Source organism: Manis javanica, chromosome 2 (genome assembly GCF_040802235.1).
Source record: "Manis javanica isolate MJ-LG chromosome 2, MJ_LKY, whole genome shotgun sequence".
In the NCBI taxonomy this organism is placed as follows: domain Eukaryota; kingdom Metazoa; phylum Chordata; class Mammalia; order Pholidota; family Manidae; genus Manis; species Manis javanica.
Window position 1 is genome coordinate 201734045 of NC_133157.1, and position 26583 is coordinate 201760627.

Below are 26583 nucleotides of genomic sequence, written 5' to 3' on the forward strand. Positions count from 1 at the left end.
TAGAGCAGAAATAAATAAAATTGAGAAGAGTGAAACAATCGAAAGAATCAATGAAAGCAAGAGCTGGTTCTTCGAGAAAATAAACAAAATCGATAAACCCCTAGCCAGATTTATCAAGAAAAAAAAGAGAGTCTACACACATAAACAGAATCAGAAATGGGAAAGGAAAAGCCATATGGACACCACAGAAATACAAAGAATTATTAGAGAATACTGTGAAAAATTATATGCTAACAAACTGGATAACCTAGAAGAAATGGACAACTTTCTAGAAAAATACAACCTTCCAAGGCTGACCAAGGAAGAATCAGAAAATCTGAACAGACCAATTACCAGCAATGAAATTGAACTGGTAATCAAAAACTTACCTAAGAACAAAACTCCTGCACCAGATGGCCTCACCACTAAATTTTAACAAACATTTAGTGAAGACCTAATACCCATTCTCCTTAAAGTTTTCCAAAAAATAGAAGTGGAGGGAATACTTCCAAATTCATTCTATAAGGCCAGCATCACTCTAATACCAAAACCAGGCAAAGACACCACAAAAAAAGAAAATTACAGACCAATATCTCTGATGAACATAGATGCAAAAATACTCAACAAAATATTAGCAAACCAAATTCAAAAATACATCAGAAAGATCATCCATTCATGATCAAGTTGGATTTATGCCAGGGATGCAAGGATGGTACAACATTCGAAAATCCATAAACATCATCCACCACATCAACAAAGGAGAGACAAAAACTACATGATCATCTCCATAGATGCTGAAAAAGCATTTGACAGAATTCAACATCCATTCATGATAAAAACTCTCAACAAAATGGGTATAGAGGGCAAGTACCTCAACATAATAAAGGCCATATATGACAAACCCACAGCCAGTCAACATTATACTTAACAGCTAGAAGCTGAAAGCTTTTCCTTTAAGATTGGGAACAAGACAAGGATGCCCACTCTCCCCACTGTTATTCAACATAGTACTGGAGGTCCTAGCCACGGCCATCAGACAACACAAAGAAATAAAAGGCATCCAGATTGGCAAGGAAGATGCTAAACTGTCCCTGTTTGCAGATGACATGATATTGTACATAAAAAACCCTAAAGAATCCACTCAAAAACTACTAGATCTAATATCTGAATTCAGCAAAGTTGCAAGATACAAAATTAATACATAGAAATCTGTGGCATTCTTATACACTTAACAATGAACCAGCAGAGAGAAAAATCAGGAAAACAATTCCATTCACAACAGCATCAAAAAGAATAAAATACCTAGGAATAAACCTAACCAACGAAGTGAAAGACCTATACTCTGTAAACTACAAGACACTCATGAGAGAAATTAAAGAAGATACCAATAAATGGAAACACATCCCGTGCTCATGGATAGGAAGAATTAATATTGTCAAAAGGGCCATCCTGCCTAAAGCAATCTACAGATTCAATGCAATTCCTATCAAAATACCAACAGCATTATTCAACGAACTAGAGAAAATCATCCTAAAATTCACATGGAACCATAAAAGACCCTGAATAGCCAAAGCAATCCTGAGAAGGAAGAATAAAGCAGGGGGAATTACGCTCCCCAACTTCAAGCTCTACTACAAAGCCACAGTAATCAAGACAATTTGGTACTGGCACAAGAACAGACCCATAGACCAATGGAACAAACTAGACAGCCCTGATATAAACCCAAGCTTATAAAGTCAATTAATATATGATAAAGGAGCCATGGACATACAATGGGGAAATGACAGCCTCTTCAACAGCTGGTGTTGGCAAAACTGGACAGCTACATGCAAGAGAATCAAACTGGATTATTGTCTAACCCCACACACAAAAATAAACTCGAAATGGATTAGACTTGAATATAAGTCATGAAACTTAAAACTCTTAGAAGACAACATATGCAAACATCTGAATATCAGCATGAGCAACTTCTTCCTGAACCCACCTCCTCGAGAAAGGGAAACAAAAGCAAAAATGAACTCATGGGACTACATCAAACTAAAAAGTTTTTGTATGGCAAAGGACATCATCAACAAAACAAAAAGGCATCCTACACTGTGGGAGAATATATTTGTAAATGACATATCGACAAGGGGTTAACATCCAAAATATATAGAGAACTTACACACCTCAGCACCCAAAAAGCAAATAACCTGATTAACATAACAAATGGGCAGAGGATATGAAGAGATGGTTCTCCGGAGAAGGAATTCAGATGGCCAACAGGCACATGAAAAGATGCTCCACATCACTAATCATCAGGGAAATGCAAATTAAAACCACAATGAGATATCACCTCATACCAGTAAGGATGGCCAGCATCAAAAAGACTAAGAACAACAAATGTTGGCGAGATGTGGAGAAAGGGGAACCCTCCTACACTGCTGGTGGGAATGTAAGCTAGTTCAACCATTGTGGAAAGCAATATGGAGGTTCCTCAAAAAACTAAAAATAGAAATACCATTTGACCCCGGAATCCCACTCCTTGGAATATACCCAAAGAATATAACTTCTCAGATTCAAAAAGACATATGCACCCCTATGTTCATCATAGCACTTTTTACAATAGCCACGATATGGAAGCAACCAAAGTGTCCATCTGTAGATGAATGGATAAAGAAGATGTGGTACATATATACAATGGAATACTATTCAGCCATAAGAAAGAAACAAATCCTACCATTTGCGACAACATGGATGGAGCTGGAGGACATTATGCTCAGTGAAATAAGCCAGACAGAGAAAGACAAATGCCAAATGATTTCCCTTATTTGTGAAGTATAACAATGAGGTAAAACTGAAGGAACAAAATGGCAGCAGACTCAGAGACCCCAATAATGAACTAGTGGTTACCAAAGGGGAGGGGTGTGGGAGGGTGGGTGGGGAGGGAGGGAGAAGGGGACTGAGGGGTATTATGTTTAGTACACATGGTGTGGGGGATCACGGGGAGAACAGTGTATCACAGAGAAAGCACATAGTGGATCTCTGAAAACTTGTTGCACTGATGGACAGTGACTGCATTGGGGTTTGGGTGGGGACTTGATAATATGGGTAAATGTAGAAACCATATTGTTTTTTCATGTGAAACCTTCATAAGAGTGTATATCAATCATACCTTAAAAAATCAAAAAAAAAGAAAGAAAGAAAGAAAGAAAGCTGCCTGTAATTATCTGCTTAAAAACTCAGTTGGTTCTACCAACAGAATAAAAGTCAGTTTTTGAAAATAGTTTTTATCTTAAAAAAAAAAAACAGGATTTTTACTAAAATAGACTTTTCTTTTCTCTTTTAAAAAGTAAATTTTCAGCACTCATTTTGATCTAAACCAGCCCCAAACTATGGTTTTTACCAAAACAGGCATTATCATAGAAGTTTCCTGAAAATCATTTTCAGTACTAACTTTATTGAGTTTCCAATCTGTCCTGAGCTTATCCCTTCCAGCCTTATCTTCTACTGTTCCGCTATATGCACTTTAGGCTAGCCCTGTCATAACTCTGTGAATGCTATCCCCTAGGCTTGGAAGACGTTCCCTTATTTCTTATTCAACTCACACAGTCATTTAACAAACATCAGGAACTACATAGGAATTGAGGAAAATAATGATGAAGTGGACAGATCTCATTCCTCCTGGAGCATACAAACTAGCTAAGAATAAAGAAACTGAGCAAGCACACCAGAGTAATAAAAAGACAAAACAGTAAAACAAGAACTCAACAGAAAATTTAAATTACTTGTGGGGGTATGAGAGGCCCACTTCTTCAAGAAAGTAATGTTTAAACTGAATCCTAAGGGAGGGGAAAGGAAAAGAAAAAACATTTAGGCTCTTTAATTATTTAAAACTCAGCTCAACTGTCATTTCTTTGGGAAGTTTTCCCCAAACTGCCCTGAAAGAATCACTTCTCTCATATTCCCACAATACATCACAGATGAGGAAATTAAGGCACAGATAAATTAAGTGCCTTGCCCAAGGTGGTTCTGGAAGAGTGTGCTCTTCACCACTGTGCCCATTTGCACATAGCATAGTGCATACTGCAGCATATTTTCTTACCTTTGGGTCCCTTACATTAGACTCAGAGCTTCTTAGGACAGGGAGTCTGACTTTTGCTTCTCTATACCCCAGTGTACCACACAGCATCCAGCACCCCCTCTACCTATACCTCCCCAGCCTTGCCAAAGTTTGTAAAACGAATGCATGAACTAATATTACAGAATTACATAATTGCTGTGTTTCTTTTTAAATAGGATGTTGGGTGAATTTAGTGCCACTAAATGTAATTTGAAGGCAACTGATTTTGAAGGGTGAGAGATAAACACAAAAACTATTATAGATCATTCATTCAACTGACATTGACTATTTTGTACTTCATGTCAGGCACTAATCCCAATATTTTAAAACAAGTAAATGTGTCAGATAGTTCCTGTCTTCACAGATTATTTGCCTTTTATTACCACAAAATTATATTTTTTATATTCATGATTTTTTTGTGAAACTAATACTAATTATAATAATGATGAAAAAGCTAAGATTATTTATATATAAAAACTAGTTTGGGTATCTGTATCTTTTGCAGTAATTGATACCCAGATACTTCAGAAAAGGAAAAATTTTGAGAGATCTGACTTACAGTATCAAATATGCCACTATATAACTTTAATTTTGATTTTAAATGAATTACATGAATATGTTCCAGTTTTATGAATATGGGAAAATAGGTCCATAACTAACAGAACACATAGCAAGGTGATGAGAAGTTGCAGACATTTTAAAGCCTCATGAACAAACGTCTTTAGCTTCTATATCATTACTTAGTCAGTCTACCTCAACAAACTCTGTAGCTTTCCAAGAGACTGTCCGCACTATTAGAAGTCTGAGGTCCTTTCTGCACTGAAAGTTTCATCTTCTAATCCTAAACACCTGCCAAGCTACTTGGAATGTAGAAAAGTCACTGATTTTACTGGAAACTGTACTTCCCAGCAGAGGCAAGTGCCAAATGGACAACTGAATTTGTACTTGGGTGTACTCTTTTCCATGGAATACTTACAACCATTTCAAAAGTAAATCCAGTATCTTGTCTAGTGGCCTTATACTCTGCATTAAAGATATACTAATTATAAACCTTGTATTTCTCTTCATTTAAATCTATTAGAAAGACAGTGGATGAGCCAGATAAAGGATAAAGGTCTTAAGAACCAGAGCTCCTAAGACAAATAGCTGATTCCAGGTCTGGGAAGAAAATTTACAAGACGAGCCTGAAAAATCTGGTATAATAACAGATGAAGTCTTCTCAGCAGACTCAAGTCAACTTAAGAAGTTCTCACTGTCTGAAGAAAAAACAATTTGAATACTGATATGGATAATAATTGCAATGGGTTGGAAATGATTGATCACCATTGGAGAATGCTAGATAACCAACTCATTATTTTGAAAATTAATTATTAAATATTCAGAATCAAGCCTTTCCTTTCCTTTGTAATTTATACCATTGCATAATAGTAGATGAGGGGAAACTTAGCTTTATATAAATAATCCACCTTAAAAATAAAAATGGAAATATGAATTAGAGTATCATCATCCTGCAACCCTTAATGGACCTAGGCCATGCACATTTTAGTGGCTAACCTCATAAAAAAGTCAGACACTGTATGATTCCAGATGGAAGAAAACACCATCATGTATAAACTGGAATCCAATTAAACTTTCAGATACAACTACAAACTAAGAGGAAATACCCAGAACTCTTAACACGTTAATTACATCACAGGGATACAATTAGCAAGATACAGACTCGAAAACTACAAATCAAAACCCTGGTTTCTTTAACAAATACATTGTAAAAGGGGGAAAAAAGAAAGACGGATTGGAAACTTCAAATTTAAAAAGATGTAAAGGACCCGTATGCATATATGGTCAATTAATACAAGATAAAGGAGCCATGGATGAACAATGAAGAAAAGACAGCTTCTTCAGTAACTGGTGTTGGGAAAACTGGACAGCTACATGCAAGAGAATGAAACCCCCCACACAAAAGGAAACTCAAAATGGATCAAACACCTGAATGTAAGACATGAAACCATAAAACTCTTGGAAGAAAACATAGGCAAAAATCTCTTAAAACATAAGCATGAGCAATTTTTTCCTGGACACATCTGCTCAAGCAAGGGAAACAAAATAAAAAATGAACAAGTGGGACTACCTCAAACTAAAAAGCTTCTGTACAGCAAAGGATACTATTAGCAAAATAAAAAAGCAACCCACAATATGGGAGAATATATTCATAAATGATTTACCCAGTAAGGGGTTAAAATCCAAAATATATAAAGAACTCATATTCCTCAACACCCAAAAAACAAATAACCTGATTAAAAAATGGGTGGAAGACCTGAACTGACACTTCTCCAAAGAAGAAATATGGATGGCCAACAGGCACATGAAAAGATGCTCCACATTGCTAAACATCAGAGAAACTCAAATTAAAACCGCAATATCACCTCACACCAGTTAGGATGACCATCATCCAAAAGACAAACAACAAATATTGGTAAGGATGTAGAGAACGGGGAACCCTCCTACACTGCTGGTGGGAAAGTAAATTAGTTCAACCATTGTGGAAAGCAGTATGGAGGTTCCTCAAAAAACTAAAAATAGAAATATCCTTTGACCCAGGAATTCCACTTTTAGGAATTTACCCTAAGAATGCAGGAGCCCAGTTTGAAAAAGACATATGCACCCCTATGTTTATTGCAGCACTATTTACAATAGCCAAGAAAGGAAGCAACCTAAGTGTCCATCAGTAGATGAATGGATAAAGAAGATGTGGTACACATACACAATGGACTATTATTCAGCCATAAGAAGAAAACAAATCCTACCATTTGCAACAACATGGATGGACCTAGAGGGTATTATGCTCAGTGAAATAAGCCAGGCGGAGAAAGACAGGTACCAAATGATTTCACTCATGTGTGGGGTATAACAACAAAGAAAAAACTGAAGGAACAAAACAGCAGCAGACTCACAGAATCCAGGAATGGACTAACAGCTATCAAAGGGAAGGGACTGGAGAGGATGGGTGGAAACAGAGGGATAAGGGGAATAAGGGGCATTACAATTAGCACACATAATGTAGGGGAGGGCACGGGGAAGGCAGTATAGCACAGAGGAAACAAGTAGTGACTCTATAGCATCTTACTATGCTGATGGACAGTGATTGTAATGGGGTATGTGGTGGGGACTTGATAATGGGGGGAATCTAGTAACCACAATGTTGCTCATGTAATTGTATATTAATGATACCAAAATAAAAAAAAATTTTTTTAAAAAGATGTAAAGGATATGACAGCCAAGTGCAATGTGTAGACCTTATATAGACACTGACTCAAACAAATAGTTAAAAATAAAAAACAAAAAATGGCATTTATGAGTCAGTTGAAATTTAAATAACTAAATATTTAAAGTTATGAAAAAACTTTTAATTTTTAATATATATTACTGTGGTTATAACTTTTTATTTAAAGTTCTTTTTTAGAGTTACATACTAAATTACTTATGAATAAAATGATGATATGTGGGTTTTGTTTCATGATAATTCACAAAGGTGGAAATGGGCAAGGGTACACATTAAACAAGGCTGACCATAAATTGAGCACTGTTGAAGCTGAGTAATGGGTATGAGGGTTCGTTACACTAATCTGATTATTTCACAGCTTTCAATAAAGTGATTTTCAAAAATGAGAAGGCAATTTGGCACTATACATGGAAATGCCTCTATTCTTTGATTTAAAAAGTTCATTTCTAGAAATTTATCCCACAAATGTGCCTACAAAACACACATACAAAAATATATATTAGAGTTTGTAAAAATACAACATCTGATAAAACCTAGTTACTCTATTATCATCAACATTTAGTGCTTAGGCTTTCATTTATTATAGACAATATATATTTTTTGTTTGCTGAATCTCTACCTTTCCAAAATAATTTTGACCATGTCTAACCCAAGGTGATAAGAAAGTACAATTCCCTTCCCATGTAAAATGGTGTTAACAGTCAGATTTGGGACAAATACAAGTTTACTCTCACACTAACATAATGGGGTCATCTATAGAATCTCTACTGAGAAAAATGCATATATTCTCATTCCCCTTATACAAATATTTAAACACATAATTCCAAACATCATTTCAGGGATTTACAAGATGCCTGAAACCTTGAGGCCCACCCAAGGCCAGACACCACTCATTTTTAAGCTAATGAAATCCCTTTTGGTGACATGAAATATTTATTTGTAGTGTAGATAGCACATATATCAGAAAAGGGAGATATACATAATTCACAGTATTATAAATTTCCAATCTCATGCTATATGGAAAGAACAAAACAGATGTTTTGTTTTTCTATCCAACAAAAAATCTTTCCTAAGGACCTAATAAAATGTACAGATAAGGGTTTTAGCTGTAGTTAACTTAACAAATGCAAAACAAACAGAAATAGGCATTTAATAAGCCTAATATGAAAGCTTTTCAGCCCACCTGATAAAAGTGCTGATAACAGTTGAATAACCTGTTAACTCTACTAAATTCATTCACATGAGGTGTAAGTTTAAACCTAATGCAAAACCTGCAGTTTCTATTAGGAAAAATATGAAGTCTGCTCTTTGGATTCTATATATATAACTGTAAAAAAAAAGTACAGAATTATACCACTATAATTTAAGAGAAAAAATCCAAGTCTATTTTTCACATTAAACGTTTCAAAAGAAAGAACTCCAGGGCTCTCAAGTTTTTCTTTTTTTCTTTAAAGGATTTCATGCACCAGAAGAGTACTTCTCTGACTTGTAAAAGAAGGCATTATGTAACACAGCAGCCCTAGACATAAAATTGCAGGAATTCTCCTTTTCTTCTCCACAGGAACCTCTAGGGATTCCCGTCTGTTCTTAATCCTGTCATTCCTCCTCCACTTCATGACTGCAACCACTGCAGCAACTTGGGATACAGACCAGCCACCTCAGGCCCCTGCAGTGGTGGAGAGGGAGCAGCAGGGGTAGGACAGGAGAGGACACATACGGTATGCTCAACCAGGCAACCCTGTCTCCAGATTCCCGTGCTTACCTCAGGAGAGGGAGAAGAAATAGTAATGAAGGAAAATAACCCTGCCACTTCCCCTTTCTCACCACAAATGGCTTAACCTACCGCACATATTCATACATAACCCACCCGAAAATATTCTTCTCACTTTCATATGCAGGGAGAGAAAACTGGGGGGAAAAAAGTTTACGAAGTTAACCATGACCTATCTTCTACTTAACAATTTCCTTCCCTTTTTATTTTACCTAAACCCCAACTCCTTTTCTATCACTCACAGATGACATCAGCAACACATTCCAGTTCTCAACAATCATCTAGCTTGCTGCTTCCATGGGATCCATCAGACTTCATCTCAGCTTATGAAAAAAGGAAGTGGAGTACCCACTCAAAAGCCTTCCACCTAAGAAAATAGCATAAATGAATAAGTAGTCTACGACATACAACACAAAAGGAATAAATGAAGTAGAAAGCATATCCCTGCTTAAGTGAGCTTCTTAGTGAACTTTTTCAAAAGAAGCTGGAAATCCAGATTTTTATGTGTAATCTCTTCATTTTTTTAGTCAACTAGTTCAAACATTTTGTAAGACTTCTATAGACCAAATAAAAGATAATACATCAACTGGATGAGATGAATAGGCCCAAAAACCTCATTTGTGAGCTTTTAATCTAGAATCTCTAGAGACTTAAGAGAGGTCACAGCTTCCCTTACCACTATTCCATGCCTCCTCTTCTGAACACTACACTCTCAACCCTAGGCCAAGATACCCACCACAGAGGAGATGGCTGACTCTTGCTGGGAGGCAGAAAGAGAGGAAGTTCCTCTTTTAGTTCCAACTTTAGCTGGATTTAGGTTAAAGTTTTGCTTCTGACATTCTAAAAACTGAAGTTCTAAATGCCCCTTCTCTCAGAAACAGTTACACATAACTGCTACCTTTGATACTTCTATTCTTCATGTATGGTATAAGTAAAAAAGGTTTTTGTTAGCTAGTTTGGGAAAGTTACCTATCAAATATCACAATTTGTCTATAGGAAAACTGTAACTGCAATTCCAAAATAAACACATGTATAAATAAACCTTTGGAACACTACCATTTGTAAAATGAAGGGTTTCTAAATTCTAATATCACTGTTGAATTTAAAGACTTGCTCAATGGTCATAGGTGACTGAAAAGCATAAAAACATTTAAAGGAAATTACAAAGGCACATCAAAGAATACATTCAAAATAAGTTTTAGAGATAAGTCCATGTAAATATACTGGTACACATTTTGCCTCATGACATAAAAGGGCCCTACAGTGATAGCAACCAAATCGAAAATTTTAATGCTTTCCTTTTCAGTTCTCACCACAAACCCTTTGCCTCCTTTCCCAGGCTTCCCATATGATGTCATGAAAATTACAAAAGTTTAACAAAAGTTACCTAAAAAAGGGAAAATATTTTTTAAAGCAATATGGAACAACAATACAAAGGCACACTGGTGGGTCAATAAGGTGTTAAGATTTGCTTCTATATAGGTTAGTGTGCCACATCACTAAGAAAAACAAACATATGCAGGTTCTTTTCTGGAAAAGGAGCTTATCTGACTGCTGGTATGCAGAGAGAATTTTTTTGCAAAACAGCAGGAGCACCACTCTCAAACTGCAATGAGAGGCTTGAAATTACCCTAAACTTAGTAATTTTTTAAATGTAGAAAAATGTTCATGTCTAGAAAAATTTAGTAAGTATAATAATGATCGAGTAAAATTACACTAAAAACAAAAACAAAACCAAGAAACTGTAAAACCAGGCTAAGAAATGTCAAAATTCATGAAGTCAAAGTAAGTGCTAAAGTCTCCAGCTTATTTCCTTCTGAAATATATTTTGTGTGAATCTATTACCAGACAGGCACAAGGAGATACAAGCAACCAAAAGTCTGGGGTCTCAATACCAAAATATTCTGGAGTGGATTTTTTATGCTTTTGTTTGAAGTCTACTATTGGTAACAGTTCATCCCCAATCTCCTCAATCAATAAAGTTAGTCTTCTGTTTATATCATCAAAACATGGTTTATATAAGAAAAATCTGTCAGTTGTTATTCAAAAGCCTGACTGATTACTTTTGGAAAAACTATTCTTTAAAAACGATTTTGCTTATGTATTCTGTTTTTTACTCCATACCTCTCTAAAACTTGAAGACTGAATCTTTGTTCCTCAGCATTAAATGCTTACTCATTATTTGTGTTATAATTTTCTCTTTATAAGCAACAGAAGAAAAGAGTAAGCAGAAGACAATGTAAAACAGTAGAATAAACACATCTGAATGGAATTAACCTTCATAAACTTAAACCCAATTAGTACGAAATAATTTAAAGGACAGAACACATTACTTTTCTAGGTATAGCATCAAGTCTTCATATTTGACCATGAATGACCAAATACAAAACTTTCAAGGGGAGAGGACAGGAGAAATAAGTGGTTGGATTTGTATTTTTTTTTAAGTATGAAGGCACAAATTTGATGGTTTCTACTGAAGTTGGCATTTTTCATTTTATAATATTCTCAGAAAAAGCACTGCAAGGAAAAAGCAAATTATTGATATAATGGGTATCTTGTGATTTGTTGAAAAGAGCCAACGGTTGGTGAACATAGGTAAGATGGCTGAGTAAGCATTAGACTGTAAATCTGAACATTACATGGCATTAGAAGGGATGATTTTTTCCCCCTCTTTACAACTTTCTCTTATTTCCATGACTTCTATAATAGGAATATATTACTTTTGAAATAGTAAAAACTCTAATTTCAAAGTCTTTCTGTTAGGTAATATAAAGTCAATGTGCTACAAGAAAAGCACTTTACAAACTTACATTTTCATTTTTTTAATTGATAAGGAAACTTCATGAAAGTTTACAGATTTGTTCTTGAGCAAAATAATAGTAGTAGTAATAATAATAATAATAGTAAAAAAAATAATAATAATAATAATTTCACCTGTTCCCTTCCGTGCAAGTTCCATACTCCACTGGGGTTTTGTGGTAGGTGCCCCGTCACAGCCTGGTATGTGCTGGGGTATTAAAGCAGATCGGGAGCTTAATGGCCGATATTTAGAGAGCCCTAAAATGCCAAATTAGAGGGAAAAGATGATTTCCTTGTTTTCTGAAAGAAGAAAAAAGCCTAATAATATAGGGTTAGTAAGTTAATCTTAAAACCAGAAGCAGTTCAAAGGTAAAATTCTAATAATAAAAAGAACACTATTTTTAAAATTACTGAAGATACCATTTAAACTTTGTCATGGTTCCCATATGCTTAAGTCTGAAAACATAGACATTTAAGATAGACAGTGTATTCAATTGGCTTGCTGTACATCTAAGTTGGATTCCATATTCTGAGGCAGAAACCATGTCACTTTTTATTATATATGTGGAACTTTACACATAGTAAACTGCCTATTTCCCCCAAAATTTGCTAATAAAAGTCCATTGTAACATTTACTGAAAAAAATAGATTACAAAAATTTACGGGTTATAGAAGATATTTAAAGCAGTAAATGTTATAATGGTATATTGTGAACAACATTTTAGTAGGTATCAGGAGACCCAAGTTCTGATTCTAAATTACCAACATATTAGATATAAAATGTAGATAGAACATTTATCTCTTTGTGTGCCAATTCCTTTATTTGTCACATGGAAAAGATTTGGGTCTCTCAGATTTGAGTCTAGCCTTGATTTAGCTATTACTCAGATGTGTCATTCAGGGCAAGTCATTCAACATTTCTCTGTAAAAGTTCACTGATCTATAAAATGTATAGAGTGACAAATAATTGTTAATACCTCTTACAATTATAAGAGCCAAAGACCTCATGACCTATCAGTTTTCAAATATATCATACTCTTATATTTTACCTGAAACCAGGTCTCAAATTCTACTACATCATTATAGATTACTAGATAGTAAAAAGCAAATTAGGGCCACTAACTAAAATTAAACAAAAGGAGACCAAGTAGTTAAGGGGGACTGTACACAAATGTAATATGTTTTAAAAAAACACAAAGGAAGAAAATAAAAAACCTTCAAATGTAAAGATCATAAAACACAACCAGTGTGGGTTATGAACGAAAAGAAACAGTAACAGTATAATAGTCATACTCATAATAAAATAAATGTATTATGAACTTTAATTATCATTTTATAGTTAATATTTTTGTTTCTACACTGATGACAATAAAATAGTATACTATGACATATAAAAAATGATAAATGAAAACTGATGAATTATAGCCTATGTATGAACATATGGATGAAATCTAGAAGCATAATGTTGAGAGAACAAAGTCAGTCCTGAGTTATTAAACCATTTTCATAAAGTTCAAAAATCAAGTGTAAGTAAACAAACAGACCATATACCTGTGTGGTATGCTATAAAGAAAAGCAACAGAATGATTAAGAGAAAGAAAAAGAAAATTCAAGACACTATATACTCATAGTTAATGCAGATGAGCATAACTGGGGAAGAAGCACAGATGGAACGGCCACTGAATGGAGTATGTTAAGACTATATATTATATTCTAATGTATCATCTACACAGTAAGGTAGGTGACAGGTTCATATATATTTGTTTTATTTCTTTGTTTATATATATGTAAATACTCATTTATATATTTCACAACTTATGTAGAAGTTATGTCAAAGCTTTATTCCTAGAAATTAAAAAATGCTGAAGACCTAAACAAGGTGCAATCACTTCCAAATGCATTATGGCAAAATGTATCAAGACATAAAAATCTTCTGAAGATAAATATATTATGGCTAAAATTAATCTTTTTACCAACAGTGTATTTCTTGGGAATTTATCCTAAGAACATAATCAGACAAAAAAAAAAAAGTTTTTTATGTATGTAATTTACTGCAAAATTACCTGTAATAAAAAAATAAATAAATCAGAAACAACCTAAATATTTACCAATGGGGAAATAATAAAGTAAATTAGAATATATCAACTCGATATTGCCTCAGGAAATATCTTCAAAAAGGAAGATTATGATGTTTGAGAGAGGCTTGCAAAAATCTATTATATAGGATGGGATTAAAGATGGCGGCAGGAAAGGTGAGACAGAAACCTCTTCCCAAAAACACATATCATATGAAAATATAGTTAATATAACTAATCCTAAAAGAGCAACAGGAAAGAAGGCTGAACCAGACTGCATATGACTGGAGAACAGAGCAGACCTCACAAAACAGGGTAACATACCAAACTGTGATCCAGCAGGACCCAAGCCCTTCCCCCACCCCAGCTCACCCGGCGGGAGGAAGAGAAATGAAGTAGGGAGGGGGTGGAAGCCTAGTTCTGAACACAGAGCCCTGGAGATCTGCTCTGGGAGCACAAACATACACTGCATGGTGCTCCAGAGATAACTAGAGTTGGAGAGCTAAGACAGGCAGAATATTTGGAGAGACTGAGATTCTAGCCACTAGTGGAAAACAGGGATCCACATCCAGTTGCCGTACAACAAAAGAAAGGCGGGCAGTCGGAGACTAAAGGAGCAAGTATTGCACAGAGCTGGCTGATCAGGAGAAAGGACAGGTGGACAAAATTGTCCAGGCATGCTCTACCCAGCAGGTTGAGAACTTTCAGGAGCTTCATGTGCTATACCTCCCTGGATGGTTACACAGCTCCGAGGTTCCCCACGGTGATATGCAGCCTGCTGCACCTTCCTCCTGGACTGCCAGCACTAGCTTGCAAACCAGCAGTCCCTGCCCTAGCAACCGGCCACCAGAGCAAAGCCCCGCCTACAGCAGCTACAAATGCAAAGCACAGAGCCTTACACCTGTGCGCTTGGCCCACTCGTTCTGACAGTGGAGGCAGGCACTGCAGTCAGGAAGCAGGAAACAGCTCTTTCCTGCCCCAGGCACCAGCACTGCTCCTGCATGACCCCCAACATCATTCCAGGGGCTGAACAGCTTCAGACAGTAGAGCTTCTGGGAACTAGAGGGTGCTACATACAAATATGAAACATCAAAGGAACCCAGTTCAAACCAAAATTCACAAACACCAGAAAAAGGGACAGGTGAAACTGAGCTCATCAATCTTCCTGGAAGAGATTTCAAAATAAAAATCATAAACATGCTCGTGGGGGTACAGAAAAATATTCAAGAACTCAGGGATGAATTTAGGACAAAAATTCAACTATTAAGAAATTCTGTATGTGAAATTAAACATAAAAGGGACAGATTTAAAAGATTAGGTGAAGTTAAAAGAGACAGTAAATGGAATAGAAATTAGAGAAGAAGAATACAAAGAAGCTGAAGCAAAGAGAGAAAAAACGATCTCTAGGAATGCAAGAATATTGAGAGAACTGTGTAACAAAACCAAACGGAAAGATATTCACATTATATGGGTACCAGGAGAAGAGACACAAAAAGGGATAGAAAGTGTCTTTGAGGACGTAGTGGCTGAAAACTTCCCAATCTGAAGAAGGAGATAGTCTCTCAGGCCATGGAGGTACACAGATCTCCCAACACAAAGGATCCAAGGAAGAAAACACCAAGACATATAATAATTCAAATGGCAAAGATCAAGGATAAGGACAGATTTTTGAAAGCAGTTGGAGAGAGAAAAAAGATCACATAGAAAGGAAAACCCATCAGGCTATCGTGAGATTTCTCAACAGAAACCTTACAGGCCCACAAGGGAGTAGAAGATATATTCAATGCAATGAAGCAGAAGGGATTCGAACCAAGAATACTCTACCCAGCAAGATGATCATTTAAATTTGAAGGAGGAATTAAACAATTTCAAGATAAGCAAAAGCAAATTCCAGGGAGAATTTACCTCCCACAAACTGTCTCTACAGTGTACTTTGGGGAGACTGCTATAGATGCAACTGTTCCTAAGTCTAAATAGCTGTCACCAGAGGAAATAAAACCACAGTAAAGAACATAGAACAATTAATTACTAAGCAGATGCAAAGGCAAAACAACTACTCCCAAAGTCAGTCAAAGCATAGACAAAGAGTACAGAATATGAAAACTAATATATAAAGAATGAAGGAGGAAGAAAAAGGAGGGAAAAAAAGAAAAAGAATCTTTAGATTGCATTTGTAATAGTATATTAAGTAAGTTTAATTAGACGGTTAGACAGTAAGGAACTTACCCTTGTACCTTTGGTAACCACAAATCTAAAGCCTGCAATGGCAATATGTAAATATTTACTGATAATCACCCTAAATGTAAATTGCCTGAATGCACCAATCAAGACATAAAATCACTGAATGGATAAAAAAAAAGACCCGTCAATATGCTGCCTATAAGAGACTCACTACAAACCCAAAGACATACACAACTAAAAGTGAAGAGAAGGAAAAAGATATTTCATGCAACTAAGAGGGAGAAAAAAGCAGGAGTTGCAGTACTTGTATCATACAAAATAGACTTCAAAACAAAGAAAGTAACAAGAGATAAAGAAGGACATTACATAATGATAAAGTGGTCAGTCCAACAAGAGTATATAACCATTACAAATATCTATGCACCCAACAAAGGACCAACTACACATGTGAAACAAATACTAACAGAATTGAAGGGGGAAATAGAATGAAATGCATTCATTTTAGGAGACTTCAACACACCACTCACTCCAAAGGACAGATGAACCAGACGGAAAATAAGTAAAGAGACAGAAGCACTGAACAACACATTAGAACAGATGGACCTGACAGACATCTGCAGAACACTCCATCCAGAAGCAACAGGATATGCATTCTTCTCAAGTGCATATGGATCATTTTCAAGAATAGATCATCTATTAGGCCACAAAAGGAGCCTCAGTAACTTCAAAAAGATTGAAATTGTACTAACCAGTTTCTCAGACCACAAAGGTATGAAACGAGAAATAAATTATGCAAAGAAAATGAAAAACCCCAAAAACACATGGAGGCTTAACAACATGTTTCTAAATAATCAATGGATCAATGACCAAATAAAAACAGAGATCAAGCAATATATGGAGACAAATGACAACAATAATTCAACACTGCAAAATCTGTGGGGCTTAGCAAAGGCTGTGCTAAGAGGGAAATATATTGCAATACAAGCCTGCCTCAGGAAAGAATAACAATCTCATATGAACAGTCTAACCTCACAATTAATGGAACTAGAAAAAGAAGAACAAAAGAGGCCCAAAGTCAGGAGAAAGAGGGACATAATAAAGATTAGAGCAGAAATAAATAAAATCAAGAAGAATAAAACAATAGAAAGAATCAGTGAGAGCAGGAGCTGGTTCTTCAAGAAAATAAACAAAATCGATGAACCCCTAGCCAGACTTATCAAGAAAAAAGGAGAGTCTACACCCATAAACAGAATCAGAAATGAGAAAGGAAAAATCACAAAGGATACCACAGAAATACAAAGAATTGAGAGAAAACTATGAAAAACGATATGCTAACAAACAGGGTAACCTGGAAGAAATGGACAACTTTCTAGAAAAATAACAACCTTCCAAGGCTGACCAAGGAAGAAACAGAAAATCTGAACAGACCAATTACCAGCAATGAAATTGAACTGGTAATCAAAAAACTACCTAAGAACAAAACACCTGACTAGAAGGCTTCACTGCTGAATTTTATCAAATATTTAGTGAAGACCTAATACCCATCCTCCTTAAGGTTTTCCAAAAAGTCGAAGAGGAGGGAATACTTTCAAACTCATTCTACGAGGCCAGCATCACTCTAATACCAAAACTAGGCAAAGACACCACAAAACAAGAAAATTACAGACCAATATACCTGATGAACATAGATGCAAAAATACTCAACAAAATATTAGCAAACTGAATTTAAAAATACATCACAAAGAACATCCATCATGATCAAGAAGGATTTATTCCAGGGATGTAGGGATGGTACAGTATTAGAAAATCCATCAACATCATCCACCACTTCAACAAAACTAAGGACAAAAACCACAAGATCATGTCCATAGATGCTGAAAAAGCATTCAACAAAATTCAACATCCATTCATGATAAAACTCTCAATAAAATGGATAAAGAGGGCAAGTACCTCAACACAATAAAGGCCATATTTCACAAACCCAAAGTTAACATCATACTTAAGAGCGAGAAGCTGAAAGCTTTTCCTTTAAGATAGGGAACAAGACAAGGATGCCCACTTTCCCCACTGTTATTCAACATAGTTCTGGAGATCCTAGCTACGACAATCAGACAACACAAAGAAATAAAAGGCATCCAGACTGGCAAGGAAGGAAGAAGTTAAACTGTTACTGTTTGCAGATGACATGATATTGTACATAAAAATCCCTAAAGAATCCACTCCAAAACTACTAGATCTAACATCTGAATTCAGTAAACTTTCAGGATACAAGATTAATACATGGAAACCGGCTGCATTCCTATACACTAATGATAAACTAGCAGAAAGAGACATCAGGAAAACAATTCCATTCAGAATAGCATCAAAAAGAATAAAATACCTAGGAATAAACCTAACCAAGGAAGTAAAAAACCTATACCCTGAAACCTACAAGACACTCTTAAGAGAAATTAAAGAGGTCACTAACAAATGGGAACTCATCCCATGCTCCTGGCTGGGAAGAATTAATATCGTCAAAATGGCCATCCTGCCCAAAGCAATATACAGATTCAATGCAATCCCTATCAAATTACCAACAGCATTCTTCAATGAACTGGAACAAATAGTTCTAAAATTCATATGGAACCATAAATGACCCCGAATAGCCAATGCAATCCTGAGAAGGAAAAATAAAGCCAGGGAGATTAAGCTCCCAACTTCAAGCTCTACTACAAAGCCACAGTAATCAAGATAATAGGTACTGGCACAAGAACAGACCCACAGACCAATGGAACAGACTAGAGAGCTCAGATATAAACCCAACCATATATGGTCAATTAATATATGATAAAGGAGCCATAGACATACAATGGGGAAATGACAGCCTCTTCAACAGCTGTAAAGTAGCAAAACTGGACAGCTACACGCAAGAGAATGAAACTGGATTATTGTCTAACCCCATACACAAAAGTGATCTCGAGATGGATCAAAGACCTGAATGTAAGTCATGAAACCATAAAACCCTTAGAAGAAAACAAAGGCAATAATCTCCTGAATATAAACATGAGCAACTTTTTCCTGAACACATCTCCTCAGGCAAGGGATACAATAGCGAAAATGAACAAATGGGACTACATCAAGCTACAAAGCTTCTTTACAGCAAAGGACACGATCAGCAGAACAAAAAGGCATCCTATAGTTTGGAAGAATATATTTGTAAATGACATATCCAACAAGGGGTTAACATCCAAAATATATAAGAACTCATATGCCTCAACAACCAAAAGGCAAACAATCCAATTAAAAAATAGGTGGAGGTTATGAATAGACAATTCTCCAAAAAAGAAATTCAGATGGCCAACAGGCACATGAAAAGATGTTCCACATCACTAATTATCAGGGAAATGCAAATTAAAACCATAATGAGATATCACCTCACACCAGGTTAGGATAACCAGCATCGAAAAAACTAGGAACAACAAATGCTGGCTAGGATGCAGACAAAGGAGAACCCTCTTACACTGCTGGTGGGAATGTAAACTAGTTCAACCATTGTGGAAAGCAATATGGAGGTTCCTAAAAAAATCTAAAAATAGAAATACCATTTGACCCTGGAATTCCACTCTTAGGAATTTACCCAAAGAATACAACTTCACAGATTCAAAAAGACATATGCACCCCTATATTTATTGCAGCACTATGTACAAGAGCCAAGATATGGAAGCAATCAAAGTGTCCATCAGTAGATGAAAAGATAAAGAAGATGTGGTACATACACACAATGGATTACTATTCAGCCATAAGAAACAAATCCTACCATTTGCAACAACATGGATGGAGCTAGAGGGTATTATGCTTAGTGAAATGTCAGGCAAAGAAAGACAAATACCAGATGATTTCCCTCATTTGTGGAATATAACAATGAAGCAAAACTGAAGGAAGAAAATAGCACCAGACTCACAGACTCCAAGAAGGAACTAGTGGTTACCAAAGGAGAAGGGTGGAGAGGGAGGGAGAAAGGGATTGGAGGGAATCATGATTAGTGCATAAGGTATGTGTGGGGTCATGGGGAAGACACTGTAGCACAGAGAAGACAAGTAGCGACTCTGTGGCATCCTACTACACTGATGGACATTGACTGCAGTGGAGTATGGCGGGGACTCGATAATAAGGGTGAATGTAGTAAGCACATTGTTTTTCTTGTGAAACTGTCAGAAGAGTGTATATCAATGATACCTTAATAAAAAAGTAAAATAAAGTAAAAAATAAAACATGCCTACTTAACTTACACACACACAAAAAGCTATTATATAATATTACATGGAATAGACAGGCCCAAAGAGAAAGCAGTTGTATTATGAGAAGTATTAACTTTAGTCAAAAAATTATAAATATAATAATGGTTACATTACTGAAATACCAGAGCTAGTATTTTATTTGGAGGTTAAGCCTACTAAAAAAAAACAAAGGAGTGGAGGGAGAGAAAGAAATTAAAACTATTGGAAGGAATCTGAAGAATGGATTTCAAAATACAGAAATATGCCACACATTTTTAAAGAACCAAAATACAATAGAAAATCAAAAGAAACACATTTTTTATTTATTCTTTTTGCTGATATGTGTTATCTGATACAATCTAATATTTTACACCAGTTACCTTTAAACTTTATAGTTGTTCACGTGAAAATAAAGCAACAGACTTTAAAATAGTAGTATCATGTGAACTCTGTCATCCAGTGATACAGTAAACTATTATTACCTGGAGTTGATGGCCTTTCAAGCATGTTTAGATGATGGGAAATGAATGCCTGGCTATCATGAACAGTATCCATATCAATCTCCTCCTCATCTTGAGAATTTGAAAACTAAAACACATACACAGAAAACACAGGAGAAAGAGAGCCATTATATCACTTTGCATTTAGATCTTCCCTGTTAGATAAGGTAGTAGAGAGGCCACAGTATATACCCCTAAACAATTTTAAGAGGAAAAATAGTTTCTTTTTCTCAAAAAGAATTAAGAGAAAGAAAAGAGTATGTGGTACAGCCTCCAAAAGAAGCTGATTAGAAATTACTGGAAATGTAATAGCAACTAAAATCTATTCCTGTATTGTGGGAAGTAGTAGTACGCTGTGGTAGATGGTACACACATAGTTCTCCCCTGAACAGAGAAGAAGTATGTGATAATAGACATTAACCAATTGGAATGTCTTAGATGGACATTTAAGTTCTTTTATGACTCAGTCTGTCCCATCTGTTCCTGCTAAGGTAAAACCATTGGAAGTATTCAAAAAGATTTACAAGAAGGTGAATGTCCTACACTGTTAATACAGGTTTAACCTGTATTTCTTACTCTGATTTTGAGTTTGACTTTACTGCTATCCTCATTCTTCTCCAGTATTTGACCAGGTTCTAGTGGGAACCCCAGTGGTGTATCAGCCTTCCTCTTCACTCCCTGCTGATGAGCTGATATATTACATGATGCTTCCTTGGCAAGGTGATCATCTTCCTGTGGCAATATTCAAGATCAAAATTAGATTTCTGAAGACAAGCTCATACTATAACTGAAAACTAATAGCTACAGCAATCATGCAGATTAGAGCATGCCCAGTGCCTAAAAGTTATCAGCATTGGGCTTAAATAAATTTCACGTTTTCCTGTCTACTAGTCTTTTTTTGGAGAAAAGGTAGATATTTAAGTGAACTTTAAGAGCTTTCCTAAAAGAATATATTTTTTTGGTGTCATTTTCTCCTCTTATCCTTAAGACTGTAAGTATGAATGTAGATAAATTAACATATATGGGTAATATTTATAAACAGTTTCATTCCACAGGTTTATAAATATTCAGATCTGAAAAAGCTCTTTAATGAGACTTGTTTTCTATGAAAAGAATTGTCTTACACCTTCATAACTCAACTCTAGGACACATTTTAAATTTATAAGTATATTTTTTCAGAAAATCTAGGGGAACAAATAATTTTAAATGATTATTACTAACTATCATAGAGAGAATCTGAATTTTAAAGTATTAAAACACCAGTAGGGAACTGCGAGGCAAGTAATCTGGTCTAAATATTGGTGAAAAATAGAGCTTGATGTATTAGGCACATTTCATCAATAGGAAATCATTTCTGGAAAACTTTCTCTGAATCACAGTAAAATGACTGATATGTATCACAAAGGTCTTTTTATTAAAAGTCTGGTAGTTTTATTAATGCATAGCCAGAAATAAAACCTTTTTGAAAGGCAAACACATGTAAGTGTAATGCATAACCTCCTCCCAAATCAGCAGATTACTCATTTACCTGATGATTCATTGTTATTCATTCATTCATTCAATTCCACAAGCATTTTCCAGGCACTTAATATGTTTAGAACTGCACCAGGTATTATACAGAGTATAATAAAAAGAGTAGCCAAAGAAAGCCAGAGTCCCTGTGTTCAAACAACTTGCCATTACTATGTAAGGACAAGGCAGTGTAATATGAAATAAGTTAAATATTCCCTTCAGTTTTCTACTACTTGAAGGAATTCTCTCCAAGTACAAAAAATCACTAAGTCATCACCAAAGGAGTAAATGGACTGACAGTCCATCACTATTACATGCCACGATGTAGTTGTCAGTGGCACTTTATTACTGTTAAGTGCTAAACTAACATCAGCCAGCAGTTTTAAAAATGATACAAGACACTGTTAGTGGCTTTCAACCTTGCCAGTTCAAAGAAAGTAATTCTCTTCTCTAGAAACCTCTATATGATAAAATAAAACTACACCTTCTGTAATAACATGTGATTCTTACAGGATTCTGAAATCCAACTAGCTGTATGTGACCACTTGGATTAAGCACAGCTTCTTGGTTGCCTGCTGTGGCCTCTGGAATTATGGTCGGATTCAAGACAGCTTTTTTCTCCTTCAGATTAAGAACCAACCCAAGCTCTGGCAAGGGTAAGCAGGAAGGTCTACTGAGGCCAAAAAGCGTGAAGTACAAGTCCACAGCACCACACCGTAACCTCCAGTCGTGTGAAGTACCTAAGAAATAAATAATCAAGAAATAAAAATCAATATGCACAATATACACTGTTAACTGTTCCAGAACCTGTACAGAGAGAAGGGATGAAAGGATGCCTAAAAGGAGCCATCTCTTCCAGCATATATGCTGCTGAAGCACACACGAATGAGGCATCTACTAACCTAGGGCCCACTGGCAAACCCTCTAAGAGGTGCCTTATCTCAGCAGATACTTACAAATTCTTATAGAAACAAAAAATGTTAGTGATTGAACTAACGCATTTTATAATTGGAAAACATTAAACATTTTATTATCATGCCATTCTTCCTACAAAATGAAAATTAGATATTCGTTGAAAATCTAATATTCCAAAAGGTGTATTTTTTATATCTTCCTTTCAATTCCTCCTCCTCAGTAACTATTCCACATTCATTCATTCTCTGTTCATCTTGTCTGACTTTCTTCTGTAATAGCCTGTTTTGAAAATGGCACTCTATGAGCCTTCATGAACCCTAGCATGTAAAACGAATTATCCTAGCTTTCAAATTTATTATGCTCAGGTTTGAAATATAAGAAATCCTACAACTATATGAAATAGCTCATTTATAAACTTTAACTTACTGTATAGGAGGAAAATATTTTGCAAAAAAACACTTTTATATTTGTGTTGTTCTACCAGGTATTTGTTTAAAGAAAAATTAACAAAAAATAAGCAAACCCCAGAGATGGCAACATATAATAAAATATGTATTGACAAGAAGACTGCTATGCAGAAATTAAATTTCAAGAAGATGAGAGACCAAAAGCAAGTTCTATCAATTTCTCTGAGACTCAGATTTTTCATTTCTAAAATAAGGTTTCTGGTCTCAGATTTTACCTTACCCCATAACAGTGACAGACTAGAGCACACTGATACCACAGTTCTTTCTCACTTCCCTTTTCTTCCCCAACCAGAGCACTCCAGGCAGATACTGCATCAAAGAGACCTGACAGATGAAATTTGTCATTAACGGTTATGTAATTTCCATGGTTTGTTGGTGGACTTTAAAACAATCTAGAGAATTTAAAGCAAATGAGAGGAAGAAATACGTAAATTCTTCTAGATAAGAAATATAAACCCCTTAATACTTAATTTTGACCAAGAAGTCTGGTTTCAAAAGAGTACCATGTTTGAAGAGGAGAAACAGAAAGGAAAGAAGTTACAACTTTTGGACAGCATAAACATTAAGCTTTGTGGTTTTCAACAACAAATGTTAGAGTTAGGTAAATAAATTGTGATAAAATAGTGATTATGAAGAGATTTACTCTAACAGCTAAGTAAACATATTAATTACATACAAAGGAAATCATGTGGGAAGAATTACCATTTTACAGTTTGCATTATGTAGTACCTCATTCTAGGCACCTTGTATACTACACGCTGTCGAACAGCTATTATCAATCTTACTAAGACATATTCATTGTTGCTACGTGTGATAAAGTAAGAGAAACGTGATGCTGTTAAATGCAAGAGAAGGAGGCAGGGGCTCTTCAGGAGGATGAGGCTTTTGTCATAAAAACTATAGAGAAACTAGAAATGGGAAGAACAGTACAAAGTGAGAGGATTTCAAACTGGAAATCCACTTTCTTCTCAGGAATATAATAGCTTGACATTGCTTAATTTTTCGTTAAGTGTTACATTATTCTTCTCAAAGCATTTATATACACGTAAAGGTTCCATAAAGGACAGCTATCAGATTCCTGGGCCTTTTATTACAAAGGCTGGAGGGTTCAACCCTCTGAGGGAAGAGAGGGAACCCTGCCCTAGCCCTGTAAATCAATCATGGGTGTACCAAGAAAAGGAGTGAATCTTAGGCATTTTATCAGTAAGGAAAACTAGAACAGTTTAGGGTATATATCCTAGAGTAAAACTAAACCTTGAAGAAAAGTATCACCTAATTATGTCTGCTGCAAACAACCATCCTGAACCTTCAAATGCTGTAGGTCACTTCAAAACCAGTCAGGCAAATGAGTGTGAATTCCTGAAAGTTTTTTTTGAAAAATTACTATTTTAATATAAAAAAGAAAATGGAAAATTATATATTTTGATGAGCCAGAGTGTTCTTTTTCATTTTTTGAAAAACAGCTTAAGGATGATTAGGCCAGCTCCTACTGTGCTCAACTGCTAAATGCACTGAGTCATTTTCTATTTATTATTTCTATTTAAATAGAATTACTTTCTATTTCTATATGGGCTTTGGTTTGTTGAAGATTTTGGCAGACCTTCAATTTGGATGGAGGATGGAACATTATTGTTTTATTCCTGAAGGAAGTTCTTGCTTGTGTTTGTTTTTCCTCAAAAAATTGACTTGAAAATATCAAAATTCAGAGCTGATAGGAGGGACCTAAAAAATGAATAGCAGTGCTTCTGTTAAAATTAAAAAAGAGAAAAAAATTAGAACTCCATTATACTTCAAAATCATAGAATAAAATCTTATTGTATTATTATAGTGGGATTAAATTGATCAGAATAGTGGGAAAAGGCACTTCTGCTCTATTTCAAGTTATCCCTGTAATCTTGAGAGAGCCAGCTGCCTGGGCACTAAAATGAGAAAAATTAACTTAGATACCCTCAGGTCTAAAATTTTACTATGACAAATTAATCAATTCCACTAGAGAGAGGCAGTGGAACAGCTGCTGAAATCTGCCTTCAGTTACCACGTTTTAAGACCCTTCTTTAATCTTCTAGGTACCCCTCCCATGCCAACCACTTAAATGGCAAGAAATGTTCATATGGGAAAAACAAGTCATTATTCTCTCCTCTTAGGCGAAAATGCTGTCTGTTCTGCCCTCTGTACTTAATACTCTGAGGCCAACCACACTTACTTGAATCCGAAGAATACTCAAGGAGGAAGTACGAACCCAGTATTGATGGTCTCTATTCAAATCATTAAGTATCCAAAGACAAACCCCGAAAATAGCACATCAAATCAAAAAAAAAGATCATTACTTCATTTTCTGAAATAATTGCTATGAAAGCTGATCAAGCCAAAAAGCTGCTAAGAGGAAGAAAGCTCACTTTGAAAGCCACTGTTGTCAGGACATTTTTCAATAAACCTAGCATGCCTGATGACAGAGGCTTGGAAGCTTGGAAATTTCCAGTCAGACCAGATCAATACAATTGCCACAGGGTATAGTTCTGCACTGTTCTTTCTGTCCATCTTACACTAAGTAAAAAGAGCAAATTTATTTTCTTACTCTGAAACCTGGCAAATCCTACCAAACTGAATCAGAAGTTGTCCCTTATTCTACCCCTTAGCATGTACCTGTCAACTTCCAAACACTAAATATTATGATGTAAACAGCCTTCAATGTCCTAAACAATTACATAAATGTTTCTATGTCATTCTTACAGTAATTTGCCAAACA

The 26583-nt window shown here is 35.5% G+C and overlaps 1 protein-coding gene across 9 annotated transcripts in view; it reads right to left on the bottom strand.

Annotated features, from left to right (window-relative positions):
- TAF2 (TATA-box binding protein associated factor 2) overlaps positions 1-26583 on the bottom strand; it is a 132835-nt gene that overhangs the window by 5666 nt on the left and 100586 nt on the right. For 5 of the 9 annotated variants that reach the window (XM_073230009.1, XM_073230008.1, XM_073230013.1 and 2 more), the window contains 4 exons: positions 22966-23195; positions 21520-21675; positions 20926-21031; positions 12067-12189 (listed from right to left, as the gene is read on the bottom strand). In XM_073230009.1, coding sequence (XP_073086110.1) covers positions 12067-12189; positions 20926-21031; positions 21520-21675; positions 22966-23195 — 615 coding nt within the window. Of the gene's footprint in view, positions 1-9374; positions 9500-12066; positions 12190-20925; positions 21032-21519; positions 21676-22965; positions 23196-26583 lie in introns of all 9 variants that reach the window. The other 4 variants (XR_012128389.1, XR_012128388.1, XM_073230011.1 and 1 more) reach the window with 2 other exon arrangements.